The sequence below is a fragment of the Saccopteryx leptura genome, chromosome 1 (genome assembly GCF_036850995.1).
Source record: "Saccopteryx leptura isolate mSacLep1 chromosome 1, mSacLep1_pri_phased_curated, whole genome shotgun sequence".
NCBI lineage: Eukaryota > Metazoa > Chordata > Mammalia > Chiroptera > Emballonuridae > Saccopteryx > Saccopteryx leptura.
Window position 1 is genome coordinate 383684539 of NC_089503.1, and position 24574 is coordinate 383709112.

Consider the following 24574-nt stretch of genomic DNA (forward strand, 5'->3'; position numbering starts at 1 on the left):
GGGTGAGACGGGGGAGGGGAAAGGCTGAGCAGAGGGGCAGGGACGGGGCAGGGGAGAGGTGTGAGACGGGGGTGGGGAAAGGCTGAGCAGAGGGGCAGGGACGGGGCAGGGGAGAGGGGTGAGACGGGGGTGGGGAGAGGCTGAGCAGAGGGGCAGGGACGGGGCAGGGGAGAGGGGTGAGACGGGGGTGGGGAGAGGCTGAGCAGAGGGGCAGGGACGGGGCAGGGGAGAGGGGTGAGACGGGGGTGGGGAAAGGCTGAGCAGAGGGGCAGGGACGGGGCAGGGGAGAGGTGTGAGCTCAGCGAGCCCCCTCAGGACCCTAGTGCCCCCCAGCACCTCTGGGGCAGTGTCAGAGCCGCCTTGCCCTGAGGTGTGGTTAAGTGTGAGGGGGCGGAGGGGGCCGGCACACCCTGGAGAAATAGCCCAGGACCCCTGCCTTTGGGGGCCAGGCCCCTCTCCTTGCGGGGCTCACAGCTTTTCTACTTGTCTCGTCAGCGGACCAGCCCCTGAGGGAGCTCACGGGGGAGTTTTTGGCACACAGTGGCCGTCAGGGAAACCATGCAGTTCCTCAGAACCAGCGGGGCTCTACCCTTGGGAAGGCTCAGCCCCGCGGGCCCCCGACCTGCCATGAAATGCGGAAGCTGCCGGCTACACATCTGGCTGGGGCACGGAGAGGCCTCTGCGCCCCTGGGGGGGAGGCAGGGCGGGCGGACCCAGGCCCGGCCCCGCCCTACAGGTAGGTGGAGGGGACAAAGGCGTGGGGGCCCCGGACGCGGCTCAGGTGGATCATGGCTCGGTCGTAGGCCACCTGCACTGACTTGCGGATGCTCGTCTTGCGACCTTCCAGCATCTTGAGCTTGTCCACGGTGTCCTCCACGCCCAGGGGCAGCACTTTGTCTCTCGGAAGCCACTGCCTGAAACGCAAGCACAGTGAGAGGCCTGGGCTGTGGTGAGTTGGTCCCATGAGCGTGTTCCTCAGGGCCGACCTGCCCAGGACCGGCAATGGGGAAGGGACAGGCAGACGGGGGCAAACTGGGACACCCAGTAGGAGGTCACCAAGGAGCCTGTTTCTACAGTCAGGCCTTCTCTGGGTCCCAGTGTGCTCCTGCTTAGGGGTCGTCAGGGCCTGGGAGCCAGAACAGGTCCCCGTGCTGCCCGTCTGGGACTGGCGGGGCCACTGGAAGGCTCTGGGTCTCCGTGCGTGGCAGAGCGCTACGGCCACAAGTGGGCTGAGGCCGGGCACCAAAAACAGGTCCTGGTGGGGCCTGAACCTGGTGTTGTCTAAAAAACACCACCAGGTGAACCTGACACGTGGTCAGGAGCCCAGCCTTCAGAATCAGACCTCATTTTACTCCCCAGTTCCGACTACGGGCTTTCTGAGCCTCCGCTTCCTCCTCTGCAAAGTGGACTGGGGGCAGGGAGGTCAACATTTAAATGAGAATTAAATGAGGTCATATATATGAAGTAACTTAGACTAAGGACAGTGTAAACACTTAGTAAATGGTAGCCATTATCATCATTGTGAACATCAGTTTTAATAGCTAGTCCTACCTCCTTGTTCTGTAGAAGAAAGGGTGAAAAACCTCTCCCGCGGGTGCTGCGCAACATGAACCGTGAGCAAGCAAGCGCCCTGGGGCAGCTGGGCTCACTGTCTCCTGCCGCCCGCGGCCCAGCCCGGAGCCCGCGCAGGACGCCTCCCGAAGCAGACTCCCCCTTCACCCAAGTTTCCCAGGGCGTCTGCTCAGCACTACCAACACCACTCTGTGCTGGCAGGACCCCTCAGGGCGCCCGAGTGCGCAGCCCCTGTGCGTCCCCAGCGTGTCAGGTTGGTAGCTCCCGCCTGGCCCCGGCCCGCACCCCGCAGTCTGCAGCTCCCGCCTGCCCCGGCCCACACCCGCAGTCTGCAGCTCCCGCATGGCCCCGGCCCGCACCCGGCAGTCTGCAGCTCCCGCCTGGCCCCGGCCCGCACCCCGCAGTCTGCAGCTCCCGCATGGCCCCGGCCCGCACCCCGCAGTCTGCAGCTCCCGCCTGGCCCCGGCCCGCACCCCGCAGTCTGCAGCTCCCGCCTGGCCCCGGCCCGCACCCCGCAGTCTGCAGCTCCCGCCTGGCCCCGGCCCGCACCAGGCAGTCTGCAGCTCCCGCCTGGCCCCGCCCCCGCCCCCGCAGTCTGCAGCTCCCGCCTGCCCCGCACCCCGCAGTCTGCAGCTCCCGCATGGCCCCGCCCCGCACCCCGCAGTCTGCAGCTCCCGCCTGCCCCGCACCCCGCACCCCGCAGTCTGCAGCTCCCGCATGGCCCCGCACCCCGCACCCGCAGTCTGCAGCTCCCGCATGGCCCCGGCCCGCACCCCGCAGTCTGCAGCTCCCGCATGGCCCCGGGCCACACCCCACGCGCCCCCAGCAGCACCCACTTACCAGGTGCGCTTGTTGTCAAAGAAGAGGACAAGGAAGAGCTTCTCTCCAGCCTCGGCCTGCTTCTGCTCCCCCAGCTTCAGCACGTCCAGCGGGGGCACAGGGATGGGGACGCCGTTGTGCAGGAGGCCCTCCCGCGGCATCTTGGGGTCGATGATCTGGAGGTGGAAAGGAGATGGCACTCAGCTGGGGTGGGAGCGAGCAGCCTGCCCCAGGACTAACCACTAACCCACCCCACCCGCAGCCATGCAGGGGCTTGGCTGGGCCCACACATGTGACCCTCAGTACCCGAAAGTGGAAGTTCTGACTAAGCCTCTGGCCCTCCAGGAACTGTCGGGCCCAGAGCTGAACCGGAGGTCATGGGAAACCAGCATGGGCGGGTCGGGAGGGAGGGGGGTGTCTCTGCCGTCCAGGTAAGACAGGCGAACTCCTCCCCCCTGGTGCCCTTAGGGCAGAGGAGTGCAGGCCGTCCTGGGCCTTTAGAGCCTCCGCGATGCACTTCGCAGGCTGGGGGCCTTCCCAGACACTGCAGCCAGGAGGGGCTCTGCATCTGCGGGCACACCCAGCCCCTCCGTTGCAACCTAACGGAGCCTCTGGGTCCCCACCACCACCCTCTCCTCTCTGACTACAACCATTCCTGGTGGGTGGACCAGATACACTGTGACGCCCTGTGGTGCGAGGGAGAGAAGCCTGAGGATGGAGCGTGGGGGGCGGGAGAGGGACCAGATACACTGTGACGCCCTGTGGTGTAAGAGAGGGGGAGAGAGAGAGAGAGAGAGAGAAGCCTGAGGACGCAGCGTGGGGGGCGGGAGAGGGACCAGATACACTGTGACGCCCTGTGGTGTGCGAGAGAGAGAGAGAGAGAGAGAGAGAGAGAGAGAGAGAGAGGCCTGAGGACGCAGCGTGGGGGGCGGGAGAGGGTAGGATGGTGGAACTGAAACAAGGGCCGGGGGAGGCACGAGTCCTCGGAGCTGCAGGACCCACAGGGCAGGGGCTCGGGGCCATCAACGACAATAATTCTCCCACTGTGCAGAGGGCCAAGATAGGCTATTCACACATCCCCATCTTATCTCGTCCTCCTCTTGACGTTGAGAAGCTTCCACCAGGTGTTAGCTGACAGAGGCCAAAGCTAAGCACAGGAGGAGGGCAGGGCTGCTGGAGGCCATGGCTGGCAGGACAATGGCCACTGGCCACTGGGACCCTGGGCCGCTGCTGCCCTCCGCCTCCTACACAGCCTGCCGTGCGGGCTCACGCCTGGCTGAGGATCTCCGTGTGCTAAGGCCAGAGAGACCTTGAAACCCACTGAGGAAGCAGCTCTCCCCAGAGACAGAGCAGTCTGTAGACTGTCCCGGAGAGACCTTGAAACCCACTGAGGAAGCAGCTCTCCCCAGAGACAGAGCAGTCTGTTTGTAGACTGTCCCCCGGGGCCTCTCCCCACAACACACCGCTCTCTCCCTCCGTGACGCCTGGTGTCTGCCAGCCTGCCACCTCCCTCTCCAGACACGCAGCTGAAACCAGGTGCTCCAGGCAAGAGTTTATTCCAAAGAGAAGCCACCCCCTACCCCCCCTACCCCCGCAGTAGGATTCAGTCAAATTGCTGTCCCGGCCTGTCTCACTCCTGGGACTGAAGCTAAGTGTCCAGATGAGAACTGACATCCAAGCCCTCCTGCGCTTCCTCAATTACCAGACAGGAAACTGGGACTACCCTCTTGACCTGGCCATGCTGGTTCGCGGGTAGTGGTGGCAGAGAGAGATGTCCCTCAGGGGCAGAAGCAAGGCAGGCAGGACTGCGATGAAGGAGACTCCCCTCCCTTCATGAAGAGGACAGAGAGAAATGTGCTCGACATAATAAATAACGGTCCATTCGCTCCAATGTTACGCAGATGTAAGACGGAAATCAAGGTGGCGATCAATGTTCACATACGATAAAAGCGGGCACACACCACTGCAGCCGCCGTGTGTCAACAACAGACAGAAGGAGCAACACAAAGTGCTCACAGTTGGCATGTCAGAACGGGGGCATTTATGTTACTTCTCTGTTCTTCCAAAACTACTGTAAGGCAGACACACTACTTTTACTGAAAAACAAAAACCATTTTTTACAAAAAAACCCCACTCCCCCACCCAAATTTAAAACCTGTATATTCACTACGAATGCAAGTATAGTTGACCCTTCAACGTGGCGTGAGGGCACCAAGCTCATACATATTTGAAAATCTGTGTACAACTTTTGACTCCCCCAACACTCAACTACAGTCGTCCTGTGGCATCCACAGGGGTCCCCATGGTGACCAACATTCACGGATGCTCGCGTCCCTTACAGAGTTGGCCCTCCGCACCTGCAGATGTAGAAGCTGGGGCTACGGGGGGCCGGCTGTGGATCTGCTGGAGAACAGCCAAGCGCAGTGGGCCCACCCAGTTCAACCCACGCCATGCACGGGTCAGCTGGGCATATTTAAGTAAGCACAGGAAAGCATAAACCAAAATTAAAATGGATTGTGTTTAGGTGATTGGGTTTTCAGGTAGTGGTTGAATTTCTTTAATCACACACACAGAAAATGTGTCATTAAGAAGATAATCAGACCTGACCAGGCAGGCGATGGTGCAGCGGATAAAGCGCTGACCTGGGACACTGAGGACCCAGGTTTGAAACCCTGAGGTTGCTGCCTTGAGTGTAGGCCTAGGCCCACCGGCTTGAGAGTGGGGTAGCCAGACACGAGCATGGTATTACATATATGACCCCATGGTCGCTGGCTTGAGCAAGGGGTCACTCACTGGCTTAGCTGGAGCCCCCTGATCAAGGTACATATGAGAAGCAATCAATGAACAACTAAAGTGCTGCAACTGTGAGCTGATGCTTGTCATCTCTCTCCCTTCCTGTTTGTCTCTCAGTAAAAAAAAAAAAAAAGAAGATAATTAGAAAGGAAAAAAGACAAGGTTAGTTTTAGAAGCTTTTTTGCAGTGAGATTTAAAAACACCCAAACCAAGACCTGCACAACCTTACTTCTTGGATGACTAAGCTGGGAGTCTCAGAGCAGCGGGCAGACCGCCCCAGGCCAGCCTCTTCAGGGCAGACACGGCGTGGAGCCCGCTGCCCGCCACCCGCCACCCGCCACCGCTGAGGAGGAAGTGAGGCAGACAACCTGGGTCCTGCCGGGGCTCCGGCAAGTGATCTAACCTTTGGAGCTGTGCTTCCCTCACCTGCCCAGAAAGAGTCCAAGTTCCTGCCCTCCTTTACTAAGAGGTTGCGGGAAGAGCCACAGCCATGAACAAGCCGGGAGCAGCCCAGAGCGGTGTGTGCACACACAAGGTTGGTGGGTGGCTCTCAAACCTGGCTACCGATCATCTGAGAAGCTTCTAGAAAAACACGCAGGTGTCAGTCTGGCCATCGAGGGTCTAACTTGGTAGTTCTGAGACGGAGCCTCAGCATCTGCACTGTTTGAAAAATTCCCCTGGGTGATCCTGGCAGGGCCCAAAGGCTAGAGCTGGCACCTCCTGGGGCCAGATGGACACTGCCTCCCTGTACAGAGAGAGCTCTGAGAAATGACGACTGACATGGTAAAAACAGAATGTTTAGCTACGGCTGGGGAGAGTACTGACTGGAACTTTCTAAAAGGCAACTGGGCAATCTGTAGCAGAATTCTGTACAGACTTTGCCTCGAGAAGGTGTGCCCACCCTGGCTGGGTGAGTGTCGTCGTGATACGCCAATGTTGAGGGTTTGAATCCTGGTCAGGGCACATACAGGAATCAACCAATGAGTGCATAAGTAAGTGGAACAACAAATTGATACTTCTCTCTCCCTCCCTTGTTTTCCCTTTCTAAAATCAATAAATTAAAAAAAAAAAAAAAAAGGGCGGCGCTCCCAAGTATTCCCTGTAAACAATCAGAGCGGTGCTCAAAGGCAAAGCGACAGTGACGTTTATTGCTAGCTACTTATCCTAGTGAAAGATTCAGAACTTAAGTGAGCAATTAGGGAATGGTTAAAATAATGCAAGTACATGCAAAGACCCGAGACCACGCAGTCATTAAAGAGATGTTGCTGAAGAGTGGCCGTCGGCCTGAGCGCTGCACGCATGTGTACGGTACGTGCGGAGAGAAGGGGTGAGGCAGCGTGCTCTCGTGTGGACACACAGCTCTGCGTCACACATGGGGCCGGGTGATGTGCACGGAGGCCGTTTCCAAACAGACGGGACTACGGATGACTCTGAACTCAGTGCTGAGAACACAGGGATCGCGCATTTTAAGTCCGAGCTCAAAATGCAACTCTGCGAGGTGACACGGGAACACGTGGACCCTCAGTGTTCCCTCCTACAAAATGAAACCATACCTGCCTCAGTATTTTTAAAACTTAGCATAAAAAATGTTTACTGAACCATCTCAGCATGACTCGCTAGCAGCTTTGAAAATTCTCTACAAGGAGCATGTATCACTTTTATGCACGAGCAAATAAATCGCTAAGAGCCCTGGTCTCTACTTCTCCTCAAGCGGGAGCCTCACTGGTCTGACCCACCCAAGGCTGGCGAACACCTCCCTCCCTGCCACAGCTGGAGGCACCCCGGCACCGCCACACTCCGATGGCTTCATCCAATCAGATAAGCCCCTGAGGCAGGGCAGGGGCCGGCCGCCCAGGGAAGGGCGGAGGGTGGCATCGGGGCAGACTCACCAAGGCGGGGTAGGAGGGGTAGCCTCGGCACTTGGCCCACACCAGCTCCAGGGGCTCCAGGTCCGCACGGTCTTCAAAGGACATCAGGAGGCTTCTGCCTGGGGTGGGGGAGGGGAGGAGACAGTGCCCAGAGGGGACTTGGAATGGTGCCCAGGAGGCCGGCCAGTGGCCTCCATTGGACCTGGGGCCGCCGGGGATGAGCCGCCGCCTCTCTCCCTCCACCCTTCCTTAGAAGTCCTTAGACTGACCGGGGCTTGGGAAACGTGTTCGGTCATGGACCGAGTGCGTCAGTATTTTAGGTCCGTGGGCCACAGGACTCGGCTACAGCTCCTCAGCTCTGCTTTCCAGCAGGCGAGCAGCCACAGTCTGTCACTAGGTGTGGCTGTCTCCTCATAAAACTTCCTTTCTGGACTGTGACATGTGAATTTCTTATAATTTTCACATTACTAAATATCATTCTTTTCTAACTTTTTTTTAATCACTTGAAAATGTAAACAACCATTCTTAGCTCATGGACGCTACAAACACAGGCAATAACTGGCTGTCATGTGCTGACCTCTGGCTGGCTGTCCTTGGGAAAATGTAACTGTCTCATGCCAGGCCCTTGTGCAGAGCCACACGCCGCTCCGGGCCTCCCTGCGCGGAGTCCTCACGATAGAGGCTTCATGGAGAAAGGGGGGACAGACGCCCCAGTCAAAGCGCACACACGTGACCGTCAGGCCCCTCCCGTCTCCTCGCAGCACGCCCCGGCCTGGGCTCTCTCCGGGGGCCTGCCCCTGCCACACCAGCACCCGCAGCTGGTGCTTCAGACGCTCTGGACGCAGAGGAACGCCCACCCTGCCTGGCCCGGAACAGGGAGGGGAGCACACTCAACCAAGGAAGAAGGCCCAAACCTCACAGAGGGGAAGCTAGGTTCCTAAGAAAACATGGCCACCTCGTTTATAATTTTAAACGTGCTACTAACAATAAGGCGCTGTTTCTACCTGTTGAGTCCAGAGCAGTAACTACAGAGATCTCACCCAACCCGGAGGGGCGGGCCGCGGGCCAGCGTGGGGTCACACGGCGGAGGCAGCCCGGGGGAGCCGGGCCTCGCAGGATGTAACCTGCTGTACGGCTCAAGAGTCACAAAAGAAACTGTAGGAACCATCCCGCCCCAGTCAACTCCTTCCCTGGGAACTCAGGTGAAGAAACAACTTTAAAAACAAATAAAAGGATTTTGAACAAAAATATGGGTTCACATAACGTTCAAGTCGGAAACAGCCAAGTGTCTAACAACAGAATGGTTAATTATTGTATAATGCACTGATTGAAAGATACACATTCTAATGATTAAGATACATATAAAGACTGTTAATACGGAGAAATGAGATAACACTTGAAAAAACAATCCTAAAACTAGATTAGCATTTAGTTAAAAACGTGTCTGAGACGAGTAGAAGGCCACACAGAAACGAGACAACTGGGTTAAGGCAGTGGAACGGTGGGCGGCCGATCTCCTTCAGCATCATCTTAACAAGTACATAGTTTTTAAAATATGAGTAAGATGCCCAGTTGTCACCAGCAGAAGCTCCAAGTCTACGCCCATCCACTCCCGAGCCTGCATGTCGATGTAAGCCCTGCCTCCCGGCCACTGACAGCCAGACAGTAACGACACAGGCAGCCGTGTGTTCTCACACACACACACACACACACACGAACACGAGTGGTGCTCAGGGAAGATGCAGCAGCTGGGGGAGGATGAGAGAAGGGAAAAGGCCAAAGCCTGTGTGTCAGATGGAAGCCCCGACGACCGGCACCCAGAGCGTGCGCACCTGCCACAGGTGGGCAGGACAGGTGCTCCGAGAACAGCTGCCTCTGCACCTGCTCGTCCTGAGCACCGCCCAGGCCTCGCCTCTGCTCCTTACTCCCCAGGTCTAAGGAGAAGAGACCCAGGCATTTCACTGTTTGGACCGGTAGGAGTCTGTGTCAGGGTGGGTGGGCTGAGAGCATGGGAGCACAGGAAGCGACGGGGTCCTGTGGGAGACTCAGTGATACCAGGTCCCTGGTGACCCCCGGGGGGGGCGAGACTGGCACGCTCCCCGGATGACAGACGCGCACTGCCCCCAGGCCCGAACACCACTCCTACAGACACGCCCCAAGGACACAAAATGCCCCCTGTACCAGACTGCTCACTGCAACACCGACTGTAACAAGTCGGTGACAACACGAAATGTCAGTCTATAAGGGCGGGCTAAGCACGTGATGGCACTCCTGTATGACGGGACATCAGGCAGACGACACAAAGCACAGAGGATCTCTAAGATACGCTCGTAAGTGAAGAGCACGCTTTAGAGGAACGTGTCTCTATTAGGCTTCCCTGGTCACTCTCCTCCACACGCACGCACACGCACGCACACGCACACACACGCACGCACGCACACACAGTTCTAGTTTGTGGACGGAAGGACCCATCTGGAAAGATACAGAGCTGCTGCTAACAGAGGCTGTCGCAGGGGGGGACTGCCGGTTTTGCACTGTGCACCCTTTTGTACCTTTCTGATTTGTGACCCTGGACGTGTTTAACTAACTGAAACTGAAGATGAGCTGGGCGGGGGATATGGATGGCCTGCCAAGGCCCCTCCCTGCTCAGTGCCCGGGGCCCGGGGAGCTCCGGGTGCAGCCGCACCAGCGCTGGTTCTCTGGAAGGCCTGCCACCTGCCTCCCGAGTCCGCCCCGCGCACCGTCCTCACCTGAGCTGCTGTAGTCGGAGTCTCCGTTCACACCATCCAGGAAGGGCACGCGCGACAGGGCTGGCTTCCCACGGCTGCGTTTGGGGGGCACCATGCCGCTGCACACAGAGCAAGGAGGGAGAGGGGAGGAGTGAGCAGTCTCAGGGACCGACCCCCACTCCTGCCCTCCCACGGCGGACAGGAGCAGAGCTGCGTAAACCCTTCCCGGAGAATGGCTTCTCAACACCCCCTAGAAACTCCCACGCTCAGCTGTGATACACGTCAGGGTTCCCACGAGGCTCTGAGGAACCATGTCACCCATGTGGAAGGACTGAACCGGGAAGGCAGGCCTGCTCCCCACCCAGGGCTCTCGGACTTTGTCAGAGGGCAGGTCAGCCCAGGCCCCTGTCCTGTCAGTCCCTCCAGAGCGTCAACAGCGGGGGCCAGAGGAGGGCCCGTCGCACATCTACCCAGAAGTCTTGGCTCTGTGGTTCATACTGCTTATTTTTGGGAAATGAATTTCTTTTTTAGAAGTACAAAAACCTGGCTCTTTCCCAAATTTTCTATAAAAGACATGTCTTTACCTCTTTAATTAGAAAAGACATTTTTAAGTTGGGAAAATAATCCACCTCTCACTTCCACTTTATGTGTGTGAATCTTTCTTAGAGAGGATTTTTTTTAAACATGACTACTGCGAGAAGACAGAAGATGATTAGACAAAGACGAGAAGGTACCAAGTGGGAACGAGACTAGCAACGCCGGAGGGACAGCGTACCTCGAACCACGGCATCAGTGCATTTAGGTAGCTCCCCAGGCAAGTCTAACGTGAAACCATACCTGGGACCCTCCGGGAAAGAACAATGTAGCTAGGGCTTTCTTTCCACCCAAACTTAAAAAAATATTACCACTAGGTAATTTTTTTAACAACAAAAAAAAACCCCTTAAAATACAGGCCAACAATCCGCAGAAGAACAGAAGTGTTTTAGAAAGCCCTGGCGGGCTAGGAGGAGGCCGGGGTTGGGGCCGCTGGGGGCGGGTGGGGGGTGGGGGGGCACTCCCCTTTCACTGAACCCTAACTGATGCGTCACGGTCTCACACAGGACCCCCGCACAGCCAGGGCTCCGTGCATCGCAACCCTCCAGTAACTAGCAGGCTGGGAGCTTTTCTCCTGCTAGTCAAAATGAGGGCCTGTTTGGAAAAACACAAAGAACACCCAGTTCACATTTAGGACTCAGTTCCACTCGCCCAACAAAACTCTGTCACTAAGCTCAGAGACTCGGAGGCCTTAAAAAATTGTAAGGGTACCAGTCGTTTTAATAGAAAAGCCTCTCTAAGTTCCTATCATGGATCTAGGAAGACGTCTTCAAACACAACAGAAGAGGGCCCAGCAGAGTGGTTAAGAGGCTCAAGTGTGGAGACAGACCTCCTGGGCTCAGAACGGGCTCTCTGCTCCGTGCTCTGTGACCCTGAGCCAGCACTCAGCCTCTCTGAGGCTCATGTTCCCAGGCATTGCGGGGAGCTCATGAATGAACAGAAAGCACACTCAGTACAGCACGTTCTAGGCAGCTCTATAATCACTACAGGAAGAGCACTCATTTCTAATGTCTCACTTTAAACGTTAGGAGCCACTGATGCAGTAGTAGCGACGGTGAGCTCTGAGGAGGAGGGGCGTGATAGAACGGGAGGCAACACCCCAACGAGGTCTGCGTTTCCCGTTTCACAGAAAAGCACGGGCACCTCGACCTCGGCCTGAGCCAGGCCTCTCCACGGCTCCCGGGCCTCGGCGGACAGCCCGACCTGTGATCACCTGCCCTCCTGGGTTGAGTCAACTCTGCCCTCTAGAAGGTAAGGTCTGGGAGAACAGACGCCTTATCAGCGCTGAGAACAGGGCCCGGCTCGTAGTCGAGGCGCAGTCAGTAACTAAGGGAATGACCCACAGAGACAGCACAGCCCTCACCTGCCCACAAAACCATCAGGACAGATAGACCAAGGGGCATGTGTGTAGGGGTGGGGGTGGGCAGTGACCACACGTTCTTTCAGGTCCTTTCTAAATCTGGGATTATATATATGACTCCAACTAAATTAGTAAGATGATCTTTTATGTACTTATTACTGCAACGTGGGGGGGGGGGGAGAATGAACGAATCCTGGCAGCCGGAGTCCCTGTCTCTCCTGTTTTAAACCCTGAAATTCCACTGAGAACCACTGAGTGAGAGGAAATGCCTCCCAAGGGCACTGTGTCCACGCCAGGTAGGGCCCAGGCAGACCTGCGGCACCGGTCCGGGTTCTGCACAAAGGCACACACGGCCTGAAAGCGCGGGCCGACCAGAGCCTGGCCTGGCTTGCTTCCTGTGGCTCGGAGCTGGGCAGAGTGCCTCCACAGAGGGAAGAGCCCATCACACCTTCAGCCTCTGGTCGAGGTGTCGGAAGGGACAGTCTGCTACCCCTACTCCCACCCCAATCTCAATGAACTGGTTTCCTTCCAGGCAGCATATCTTACAGGAAGTGAGGACTCCAACCTAGGACCAGGCTAGCAGCGTCTCGGAAGATCCTGAAATCCCTGCTCTTCTCTAGTGCTTGCTAACTGTGCTCTTTCCCATCTACCCCCTGTACCTGCAACAGGGAGGGGTAGGACAGGCCCTTCTGAGGCTTGGCGGGGAGGGAAACCCCCAAGGAACTGCAGGAAGCCTCCAGCCACAGTGCAACTGATTCAGGCCCAGGGGGTGGCTGGGGGCTGGCGTGGCCCCACCAGGAGCCCAGCAGCCAGGGGCCACAAGTATCTGACAGAACCCAAGCCCAACCTACCTGGGAGGGGCTTCAAACGCCGCCTTTTGGGCTTGTTCCCCTGGGCCCCTCCCTGCTCTGGCCCCAGAATCCACTTAGCAGCCACGTGGAGGGACCATGAGGTCCGCTTTCAGGACAATGGGTTTCTCCTTTGTGCCACTGAGGGTCTCCCACTTCCGAGAGTCCCAGACTCCCTGGTTTCTTGCAGAATTCACAAGACAGCGGTAATTCAATAACCTCTTAGATTTGGAAGAAACTTTAGGGTTCTGGTATCAGAAATTCTCCCTTCAGGTTAAAGAATAGGGGAGAAAAATACAACCCTCTCTCCGTAGCTCAGAGGCAATAAAGAGCTGGGCCTCTGTCTAACAAAGGTCGATTCCAAGTTTCCTATCAGCTGTCTCTTATCCCCACCCCAGAGCACCCACAGCCACGAGGCCCCAAAAGGCAAAAGGCGAAACCATGCCTGTAATGAGCTGGGTTATCTGTGTGGGGCGGGGGCGGGGGCCGGGCGGGGGGCACTGGCAGCCTCTCCGGGCCAGAGACGTGGCTGGCCCCACGCTCTAGAGGCAAACACACCCCACAGTCCCTGTGAAGCATCAGCATCACCCCCCACCCCAGTCAGATCAGGCCCAGAGTCGAGCGAGGGTCATGCCATTTCCTAGGAGCCACCGGTCACGGAGCAGAGGCCTCAGGAAACAGCAGGGTGGGGCCCGAGGACACCCGAGATAAGCAAGACGAGGTTCCGTATGAGCTGAGCTGACTGGAGAATAAAGGGGGGTGGAGACGGTGCCAACAAAGCTCCGGGCGCGGGCGCTGCTCCCACCTGCAGGTGTCGAACGCCAGTCCACCGCTGAGCCCCAAGCTGCATTCTGAGTCCGACCCGCTCTCCGTGTGCTTCCCAAAGCCGTTGGTGACGCCTGCAAGGACACACAGCGCGAGCCTGAGCGCAGGAAGCCCCGGCCCTGACCCACTGTGGTGCGAGGGCCCCCCGGGAGGGCTCAGTGAGGGGGGCGGCAGGGCTTGCGCCTGCGGAAAATGGGTCTTGGGCAGCAGTCTGATAACAGTTTGGGGACGTGCTGATGGAGGCTAGGAGCAAGACACTGCGCCTTCCTTCCCTTCCTCTGGCTTTCCTGAAAGGAAAACACAGCTCACTCCAGTCAAGTCATCTGGCCACAAAGGGAAATACCAAAACTCCCCACTCGGCGGCTCCCTGTCCCGGGTCTGCTTCTCATTTCAGGCCTCAATTGTCAGGGAGTCTCCTCTGACTCTCGGGGAGCCCACCCGCCTGGCCTCTTCAGATAAACTCACACACCCTACCCATCACGCAGCTGGCAACAGCTGGCTTCATTCTTCTGGGATGGAGTCGGGGAGGCTGGGGTGGCTGAGGGCTGTCAGCCACACCTGGGGAGGCTGAGGGCTGTCAGCCACACCTGGGGAGGCTAGCCAGCTCCCCAGCCTTGAGGACGGGGTCCTTTTCAGCAGGTCTAAAGCAGACCAGACCTTCCTGGGATGTGGAGTCGGCATTCCCTGGTTTGAGACTGGGCTAAAATACAGGTCCTTCTCCCGCTGTAGGCCATGGACCCTCCCCTCCTTTTGTGAAGTGAAGAGAGCACGTCCTTGCTCGTGGAGGTTGCGACTGTGAGTGACAGGAGGTTGGCTATGGCAGGGAGCCCTTCGCAGGCACATGAACACTACCTGCCTCTCATCTGCTCTGAGGGCTTCCATTCCCCTCTCCATCCATCCAATTCTCAACCACAATCCAGGCTTCTGAGAGCCTGACAGCTGAGTCAAAGCTCTAAGTCACTCCCAGCCAGAAAACTGGAAGGCAAGTCACACTTGAGGAGGTGTCTGAGCCATGATATCTGGACTCTGACCCGGCTCTGCCTCTAACGCTGTGACCTCAATTTAAACCACTGAGCCAGCTACGCCTTGTACGCCTCATCTATACAGGACCAACACCTGTTTTGGCAAGATTCAACCAAGATTCACAGTATTCCTGAGCGGTAGGCAGCCGGATGACAGAGGACTGATTCTAGCAGTATCCCCAGAGAGGGGCCCAGTGTCCAGTGTCCCAGTAGTAGGACTTTTTGCTTTTAGAGCCCAGTGTTGTCACTGCTGTCTGGCTGTGCCTGATATGGCTCAGAGGACAATGATAACTGCTACCATCTACTGCCACATGCCAAGTGCCTGACACAGACTACTTCTAATCCTCAGAGCCCTGCAAAGTAGTAGTTGTCACTAGCCTCATATTAGAAATAAGGAAACGGGCTCAGAGAGCCCATTTAATTTGGCCCACCTAGTAAATTTGGTAAGTAGCTGGTAAGATGGAACGTGAAGTCAGGTCTGTCTAACTGCAGGCCTCAAACTCTTGACTCTCTAAACCCACCTACCGTCCTAACACCAGGAAGCTGGGCCAGAGGGGAAGGGAAGGGGAGGTCCTACCGGAAACAGAGTGTGAGGAAGGAGGAGAGAAAAGTGGGAGAAGCGCGTGCTGACCGCACTGCCCACAGCCACCACATAAAGGACACGGGAGCAACGGCCAAGAGCAGACTGCTCCCACAAGCCCGAGGGCCTTCCCCACCCCACCCTCAACCGCTCCACCTGGCAGGGGGGGCCCTGCACACCCAGGCCCGCCCCACCATCGGGTGTGGCTCCTGACACTCCGAAAGCCCCTCTCCAAACTGTCCCTCACGGGGACGCTGTCCTGGGCCTGAACCATGCCCTGTCTACTCCTTCCCGTCCTGCCCTCACCCCTCAGGGCCAGCGCAGCCTGCCTCCCCGGGAACTCTTCCCCGCTCCTCCAGCTCGGGTCCCCGACAGCAGTGCTGTCACCGGACACAGACCCCCTGACAGTCCAGCACAACCACGCCCCCGCTCCTCCAGCTCGGGTCCCCGACAGCAGTGCCGTCACCGGACACAGAACCCCTGACAGTCCAGCACAACCACGCCCCCGCTCCTCCAGCTCAGGTCCCCGACAGCAGTGCTGTCACCGGACACAGACCCCCTGACAGTCCAGCACAACCACGCCCCCGCTCCTCCAGCTCGGGTCCCCGACAGCAGTGCCGTCACCGGACACAGACCCCCTGACAGTCCAGCACAACCACGCCCCCGCTCCTCCAGCTCGGGTCCCCGACAGCAGTGCTGTCACCGGACACAGACCCCCTGACAGTCCAGCACAACCACGTCCCCGCTCCTCCAGCTCGGGTCCCCGACAGCAGTGCCGTCACCGGACACAGACCCCCTGACAGTCCAGCACAACCATGCCCCTGCACCTCCAGAGACCGTCTAGACTGCCCACGAGCCTGTGACCCTTCCGGAGCTGGAACTGAGCCTGACTCCTTGCCCACCACCCCCACTGGCGACCAGCAGGCACTGGACATGTCGTTAGGATCCTTTAGCGACAGAACCCCGTCACCTACGTCTGGGCCCCCACCGCCCGCCCCCCTGTGGCTCACTCTCCGCAGCCACCCCAGGTCCCCCACTGGTCCTCAGAGGGGCAGACACACTCCCACCACCAGCATGGATGCTTGTCAGTCTATCTCTATCTTTCTGGAATGTTCTTCTACCAGATACCCAAACAGCTCCCACCTTCGGCTCCTTCAGCTCTTTAGTGGGACACTAGCTCCTCAAAAGGCCTCCCGGGCCACCCCCACACCACCCAGCATCCCCTGGCCCCCTTCCCTGCTGGGTATTTCTCTTTAACTCCTAATATACGACAGAGACCATTCACTCGCTTGCTTTTCAGCTATCTTCCCTCCAAGGGAGACTTCTGCTCCAGTACCTAGAATAATGCCTGATATAAACATCCAACTAACAAAGGAACTAGAAGGGAGACAGGACCCCTTCTACCATCCACAACCCGACACAAATGAGCCCCCTCACAATGCCTGCTCAGAGCTATCTCCCCAGGCCACCACTCGTCACGTGCCAGGCCCAACTGTGAGCCACACAGCCCCCCATGCTACTCAGAGCACCCGCAGGGGCCCCTGGGGGGGGAGGCCGGGGGAGGGGCTGGCTGTCGAGGCAAAGCAGGGCCGTCCCAGGCAGGGTCACCTGTCTCCTCCTCCTGCTGCGGGGACCTCTCCCCTTCGCTCTCACTGCAGCTCCCGCTCCGGGGCCGCTTCTGGGAGCACCGTGAATCCTCAGGGCTGGCCGGGGAGGCGGGAGAGCCCCCCGCGCCGTGGTCCTCGCTGTTCTCCGGGGCCCCATCCGGGCCCCTCCGCAGCTTCGCCCCGTTCCTGGCCTTCTTGAAGAGGACGGAGGTGCGGCGGCCCACAGTGCCGAGTGGGGCGCCGGAGGGGGCGTCGGAGGCCATGAGGGCCAGTCTGTCGATGCCGCTGTCGCTGAGCAGGTGCTGCAGGGGCTCACCCCCCAGCTGCAGGGCTGGCTTCTCCAGCAGCTCCTCCTCTTCCTCGGCCGCACAGATCCTCCTGGGCTTCAGGAACCGCCCTGGAGGTTTGCTGTCACTGATGGGTTTTAGAGTGGGGGGATCCGGAGGGGACTCTTGCTCAGACAAGGAAGGAGCGGGCCCAGTGGGCTCCAGGGTTGGTGGGGGAGGCAGTATGGAGTCATCTGTTAGAGAAAAAAGGGATCTGCTTGAACATTTTAGAAAAAGTCTGCCCCTACAAGCCAGATGATGACACGACAACCAAGACCAAAGGCCCTGGCTACGACGAGGCCAGACAAGCCCCCTGGTCTCAGTCTGACGTGAAGAGACCATCGGACGAAGCTTCACCAACACCAGGACCCCTCAGCCCCGGGTATGAATGAGGATCCCCAGGCAGTTTCTTAGAAATGTCACTGCCAAGGCCTCATTCTAGAGAGACCAACTGAGACCTAACCTCTACGGATGGGGTATGCTTGTTAAGCTTACCAGGTGGATCTGATGAAGTGAGAGTTACAGACGGTTGCTCTACACCCGAGAAAGCTGAAAGCCCCCCTGTTTAACCAATAGTTAGGAAAGTCTCAGCTGCACAGATTAGGGGTCTACAACTCCCATTAGACTCAAATGTTTCTCTCTCTCTCCCAATGCACTTTGCTTCGTATCACCCAAGTGAAGCAAGCAGGACAGACAGAAAGTTATGTTTACAGATACAGAGAAGTGGGGCCAAGTTAAATCGAAGGTCCCCAAATATGGCTGTTCACCTACCACCGTGAGACGTGGTAAACACTGAGACTTCCGAACCACGGCCACGACTCTCCGAACAGAACCCCCGGGAGGTGAGCCCTGTGGCAGCTGGGCCGCTGGGCACAACCCTGTGCTGTCACAGCCCTGGGAGCGGGGACGGGAGCGGCGTGCTAGCTGCCCCACGGGGGGCAGGCACCATCACAGTGGACACCAAGCCCACTGAAGCCAAGTGTGACCTCTCGGCCGCGTCCCCATTCTCCGCCAACGTAAAACAAAATGGGCCATTCCCTGCACTCTGGCCCCCTTCCTCTGGAAATAGGTCCCAGCCTTCTGAACTGTGCAGATGACAGGTGTTCCCATGCCAGAGGCTCAGACCCCAGGACCCCGTCCCCAGGGAAGCGGGGAGAGTGGGAGGCGGCTCTGAGTTCAGGCCGTCATCTCTGAGGATGGCTTCCCCAGCCGCCTTCTGCAGTCCGGCCTTGCTGCTTGGGACGGGCCCATAGACTTGGCCGGCGAGGGTTAGAGCCATGGGGTGGCTGGGAGCCCAGTCCGTCCCCCACACCACAACCCGAGCTGCTCTTCGAGTCTCTCTAGTATAGGGTGAGCTGAGAGTTAACTGACCACATCGGGTGCAAAATACAGTACTGAAATACTTCTTTACTGGTTAGTAACAGTGCTGGGCACCAGCATCTGAAACTCCCTCACCCCCCTGCAATCTGGCAACCAGATATCCACTCAGCGGCCACCAGGAGCCCACTCCAATACAACCGTCAACATCAATTCCAACTGATAACCTTCGGTCTCGACTGACTGCTAGACACCCTGAACATCATCCCTGGGTAAGGTGGGAGTGTGACCCCTCCGCGGGCTGCCGCCTGCCCACAGATGTCAGACCTAAGCCCATGAAAGGATGCTTCTGCCACGGGATCCCAGCTTACCCCTTGCTCCCTCACGCTGCGCCCAGCACCCCGCCCGCCCGCGCCTGCCACTCACCTCTGTCCCCATCGTCTTCCGGCTCCTCGTGTGGGGCCTGCTCCAGCACGGACGCAGCTCCCGGGGGCCCTGCGGGCAGCTCCCCGGCGGACGCCATCCTGTTCAGAGACGGTGGCGGCTGCGCCAGCTTCTGCCGGAGGGCGTTGATCTCCCGGCGCAGCATGCGGACGCGGCGGGTCCGGGCCCCGCTGGACCGCATGGTGCTCACCAGGTCCAGCTTCTCCAGCAGCTCCTTCAGCTGCACCTCCGGGGACAAGTGGGCCCGGTTCTCGGGGATAAGGATGTTGTCCACTGCCGGGGAGAAGGGAGGACAGAGGGGCTGAAGGACGGCCCAGCCCAGGGCAAGGGGGCGGGCTGAATCCTTCAGATGCAAAATATTCTCGGAACACCCGGGCCAGTGGCTTCCGGCAACGTCGCTCTGGGGCCTTGGCCTTGACCACTGCTGCCCACAGGACAGCCACGGGGACAAGACCAGAGCCTGGGAAACCCCTGCAGGAAGCAGTCCACAGTCACAACTCTGGGCTCCCTGCAGCAGGCATGCGGCAGCTTGGCCACTGCCTGGCCAGAGTGACCGTCTGGCTGCGGCCACAGAGAAGCGGAGGGCAGGGGCAGCAGGGTGCGGGGCTCGGAGGCAGGTCCGTCTCCTGGTCCCCTCCCGCCCTCTTCCGAGTGAACCCGGCCCACAGCGGCACGGCACACCCTCACCCTGTGCTCCAGTGCCACAGACGGGTCCATGAGGGGGAGACCTTAGGCTTTAGCTTCCCAGACAGACAGCTGGTACCTAAGTCCCTCTTCCTGCCATTCAGGAAGTGCTCAGGGAATTCAACCTGAACCCCTGGAACCAGTCCAGCCACAAGCAGGTGCAGTCCAGCCTGTGCCTGCCCACAGCTCTGCTCCAGCCTACACCCCGAGGCCTGCCCTGACCCCTGGCTCTCTGGGCTCTGTCCCCGGACCTCCTCTTGGCCCCTCGCCTCCCGGCCCGGCCCGGCTTCTCACCGTCTTCCCAGGAGAAGCGGTAAAAGTCCTCCAGTTTGGGCGACTCAGGCAGGTGGGTGCCCCTCTCGGGGTCGTAGCCGACGTTCTCGGCCTGCCGCCGGGCGTGCCGCAGGATGGCCCCTCCCAGGTCCCGCAGGCGGACAGCTGCTCGGTGGAAAATTGTGTCTTTAGCATTATACTTCATGCAGTTGGTAACTATAAGGTTAAAGTCCTCCTCAAACTCCTCCAAGGTGCGGTACAGATGGGACTCCAGCTTCCGCCTCATAGTAGAAAAATCCATTGGCTTGGATATGAATTCCAGGTAATCTGGAACCTAAACATATAAAACCTGTACAATTACAACAACCATTTACTAGCCAAACAGACACACCCTTCACCGGCACTCCTGCCGCCCCGTGCTCTGGTCCGGCTGTCCCGGGCTCACTCAGAGCCCCAGGGCCCCAGCCCACCCTGGCCTGCTGACCCCTTACCACCGGCAAGTCCTCTGGCCTTGCCAGGCATCCCCAGGTTTTGTACCTGCTGTCACCCAACCCCCTGCTGGCCTACTCAGACCCCGCTTCCAGTCCAGGAGGGGCTCGGCTCACTGCTCAGGACGTGGGGCGTGAGAAACGTGCCTCGCTCAGGTTGACGGGTTCGGCAAAGATGTGCGCAGGGTCCTTCTCCTGTAGCAAGTCCAGTGTTGTCCTCAGCAGGACGTTGAACGGCATCAGCTCCAGCTCCATAGCAGCCTGCTGGATCTTGACCTGGAGGGAGGTGGGGAGAAATCAGGACCCCTCCCCCCACAGAGGCACTGAACTTTTTCTTGCTAACTTGACTTTCAGCAATCACATGTAATACATTCCCACAGGCTATTATTACGCTGAGCAGTTTATAAGCAGCTATCACCTAACCCACAGCCTAGAAATAAGGACACCAACAGTTACCAGCTTGCGGAGGTTCTCTGTTTCAAGCACCATTCCAAAACTTAAGAGTAATAATTATATAGTTGACCCTTGAATAACACAGGTTTGAACCGAGTGGGTCCATTTACACACAGATTTTTTTCAGTAATACAGTAAATGTATATTTATCCCCCTAATTTTTTTTGTGTGTGTGTGTGTGTGATAGAGACAGAGAGAGTCAGAGAGAGGGACAGATAGGGACAGACAGGAAGGGAGAGAGATGAGAAGCATCAGTTCTTTGTTGCAGTACCTTAGTTGTTCATTGATTGCTTTCTCATATGTGCCTTGACCAGGGGGGCTACAGCAGACCGAGTGACCCCTTGCTTGAGCCAGTGACTTTGGGCTCAAGCTGGTGAGCTTTGCTCAAACCAGATGAGCCCTCGCTCAAACCGGCGACCTCAGGGTCTCGAACCTGGGTCCTCCGTGCCCCAGTCCAATGCTCTATCCACTGCACCACCGCCTGGTTGGGCTATCTCCCTAATGATTTTATCATTTTCCTTTCTCTAGCTTACTTTACTGTAAGAGCATAGTATATAATACATATAACAGAAAATATGTATTAACCAATTGATTATGTTAGCAATAAGGCTTCTGGTCAATAGTAGCAATGACCAGTTAAGTTTCTGGGGAGTCAAAAGTTTTGTGTGGATTTTAAACTACACGGGTGGTCAGAGCTCCTAACGCCAACATTGTTCAAGAGTCTACGGTAATAATACTTCTATAGTCCTTTCTAAGTGTCAAGTAACATTCTAAGCATTTTATGTAATATATGTGAGTACATAAGGTAGATACAGATGAGCTGTTTTACAAAGAGGAAACTGAGGCACAGAGAGACAAAGTAACTGACTGGCCCCAGGTCACACAGCTAATGAGGGGGCAGAGCTGGGGCCCCGTCACAGCCTGGTTCCACGGTGCGTGCTCTGGACAGCTATACCACCCTGCCTCTCTAGGACATTACCTGTTCATCATCACAATCACCCTGAAGGAGAAACTTACTACCCTCATTTTATAAACATGAAATCTGAGCTGTGGGGAGAATATGAATTGTCATTAGCCTAAGGTCACCTGGCTAGACAAGAACAGAGACAAGATTTGAACCCAGGTCTGACAGAGTCCAAGAAGCACAGTGCTGATATAAAATGGGCCTGGGGCCACAACGCCCACCTAGTGTGCCGACATTGATCCTGTTCCAGAGGCCTTTGGAACGACCCGGTTGGCCTGGGCTGACCGGGCCAACCGGTTCCCCTCTCTGGCAGCAAGCAGCCTCACACCTTTTCTGCAAAACGTTATCTTCTACATGTGCCCCAACGTGAAAAGGTTGGGAAGCCATGGATTTGGCCACATCGAAAGCAGACCTGCCTGCTTCCTTTTCTGTTTCGTTTCTGGGAACCAGAGGCAGGAAGAGAAGTTCAGCTGCGGGAACCAGGCCTGGGACAGCAGACGGTCTGAACCCAGGGGGAGGTGCTGAGATGCCCTCCATGGCCGCCCACAACAAGTAGGGCAAGAGCCGCCCAGCCTCAGCGGTGGAAACGGGAACAGGGAAGTGGGAGTTTGGAGAAAGAGAAAGGAACCTTTAACCCAGGCCTCCGAAGCATGCGAGTCACAGCTGCTATTCCTGGGCCGGAGGGGACGGTTCTGGCTCAACAGTCATTCAATAGTATTTGCTCTCTCCGTGTGCAGAGCGCAGCAGACACTTCAGGGAGGCAAAGAGCATCAGTGACGATGCTGACAGCAGCTGACACTACACCCCTACTATATGCCAGGCGCCGGTCTATGTGCTTTAAGACACAAGTCATCTGATCCTCATAACAACCGTATGAGGTAGGGTCCATTTCACAGTTGAGGAAAGTGAGGTATATAGGGAGGTTAAGCCACTCACTCACTATCACACGGGGACTAAGTGGCAGAGCCCGGGTCTAAGCCCAGGCAGTCTGGTGTCGTAGTTCATGTTCCTAACCCTCTGCTACACTCCTTAGCTCAACACTCCCCGCATTCAGGGGCTAAGTATATCCCTGAATAGAGGTTGAAGAATTCAAATGGCCCAAGGCCACAGGTGTTTAAGGGCTACAGAGGACCCTCAGAAGCTCCCAGACTAGAGGTGATGCCCCTCGGAACAGCCTGAGCAGCTTTCCAAACTACGCAAGGCCAGGCTGGGTCGGACGCTCCAGGGAGGGACGGGCCCAGGCATAGGGTGTTCAGCGCTTGCTCGAGGCCCCCGGAAGCTGAACCCCCATAAGCAGGCAAGCCTGGGAGCCCACAGTGTGGGGCAGGGCTGCAGGGCTCCCGGGAGCACCCGACGGCGGGAGGCACGCCCCCCCAGTGCGGGCCGTGGGGCGCCCCCTCACCTGCTCGCGCTTCAGCTTCTCCCTCTTGCGGATCAGCTCGATCAGCAGCCGGGCCCGCTCCAGGTCGTGCCGCAGCTTCTGCCAGTACTTCAGCTCCTGCTTCACGGCGCTCGTCTTCTCGTCCTGCTCGCGCTGCAGGAGGCAGGGCGGGAGGGGGAGGAGATGCTGGGGCTGCCCTCCTGCCTGGCGCCTCCCTCCCGCCCAGGCCTCGCCCTGTTCGGCCTCACGGGGCCTTGGCAAGTAAGAGCCCCAGCGCCTTCCTGGAAGCACGGCCCCCAAATGCCCTTCCACCCCCTCGCCCCCCAATCCTTCCTCCCGTGCTTCCTGGACCTTAAAACCATGACTGCCGGGGTGAGATCTGGGACTGCACCCCCTGCCCTAGGGGGCACCAGAGAGCAGCTGTGCCCCTCAGGGCTGGAAAGAATTTCAGAAACGAAGAGACACCTCCGGGTGGGAAACATTTTCATTTTACCCTAGAGCAGCGGTTCTCAACCTGTGGGTCGCGACCCGGCGGGGGGTCGTGACCCCGCTGACCTAGAGCTTCGACTCTGGATTAGAAAATCAAGTGTTCTTACTAGGACTAGTAATAACTGACTTTAAAACATCACCACCAGCACCACCCAATCCATGATTGCAGACCTAGAAGTTACAGTATAGCTGGGGGAAGGAAGAGGCCTGGGGTTTGATGCACAAAGGAATGCTAGCAAAAAGACAACAAGAACTCATCAGACAGGCTGAAACTAACATGCTGAGAGGACATAAGATAGGATCTGAGTGGGCCGGGGTGAGGTCAGGGAAGGCTTCCCGGCGGAGGCGATCATTAGGTTTTCACATGTAGTGATGGACACAGATGAGTGAGAGCAGTAAGGAAGGCGTCTTTTGGAACTGAAGGGACCACTGGGCAAAAAGTCCGGAGACAGTTAGTGATTCTTTACTGAGCAAGAAAAACAGGCTGCCAGAGAAGAGAGGCTAGAGAACCCCAGAAGCTAAGACCCAGGATCCGGCTGACAAGAAGCCTCACAGGCCAGGCGGAAGAGAGCCTGGAGCCCGGACGTGGCCTGCCTGGAGGGGGATGTATTCTGAAAAAGGAAGTAACAGGATGGAAAATGATGTGTAAGTTACTAGCAGTTCTCCAAGCAGACGGACAGGCAGGCACGCAGGCCGCTGAGCCCCTGGAAAGGCCGGCGTTAAGGAGTAAGAAGTGGGATGGCACAGGGTGTCGTCTGTAGGGTGAAGGGGGTGGGAAACGGTGTCACTGAGAAGCTCTCAGACAAGGGGACCGCACTGTCCAATGCAGCCCAACTGTCCGTAAAGTGAGAATCTGAGAAAACACATGCTGAGCTGGAAGGAAGTCACCAGTGTACCAGGGGAGGCGTCAGGGGAGCATGGGGACCATTTTGAGGAGGGACCAGATACACACGTGCACCTCGGGACTCTAGGGAAGGGTGAAGCTGACAGAACGCGGAGGGCACCAGCCGTGGGAAGGCTTGCTCCATCTCGGGAGTGGCAGTGTGGGGATATTTAAAGGCCAAATGGAGGGGGAGAGAGAACTAAAGATGTTAAAAGTTTTCTAGGAGGCCTCCGCCCTCAGAAAACTCTGCACACA

The 24574-nt window shown here is 57.7% G+C and overlaps 1 protein-coding gene across 3 annotated transcripts in view; it reads right to left on the bottom strand.

The window, feature by feature from the left end:
* Window positions 1-218: 218 nt before the first annotated feature.
* The window catches only part of BRPF3 (bromodomain and PHD finger containing 3), a 33893-nt gene continuing 9537 nt past the window's right edge, over window positions 219-24574 (bottom strand). For 2 of the 3 annotated variants that reach the window (XM_066359550.1, XM_066359549.1), the window contains exons 4-13: window positions 22969-23100; window positions 20297-20425; window positions 19683-19995; window positions 18687-18977; window positions 16619-17137; window positions 13389-13482; window positions 9803-9900; window positions 7074-7171; window positions 2413-2567; window positions 219-914 (exon numbers count right to left, since the gene is read on the bottom strand). In XM_066359550.1, the coding sequence (XP_066215647.1) occupies window positions 731-914; window positions 2413-2567; window positions 7074-7171; window positions 9803-9900; window positions 13389-13482; window positions 16619-17137; window positions 18687-18977; window positions 19683-19995; window positions 20297-20425; window positions 22969-23100 (2013 nt within the window). In that variant the 3' untranslated portion in view covers window positions 219-730. The remainder of the gene's footprint in view (window positions 915-2412; window positions 2568-7073; window positions 7172-9802; window positions 9901-13388; window positions 13483-16618; window positions 17138-18686; window positions 18978-19682; window positions 19996-20296; window positions 20426-22968; window positions 23101-24574) is intronic. The other variant, XM_066359551.1, reaches the window with a different exon arrangement.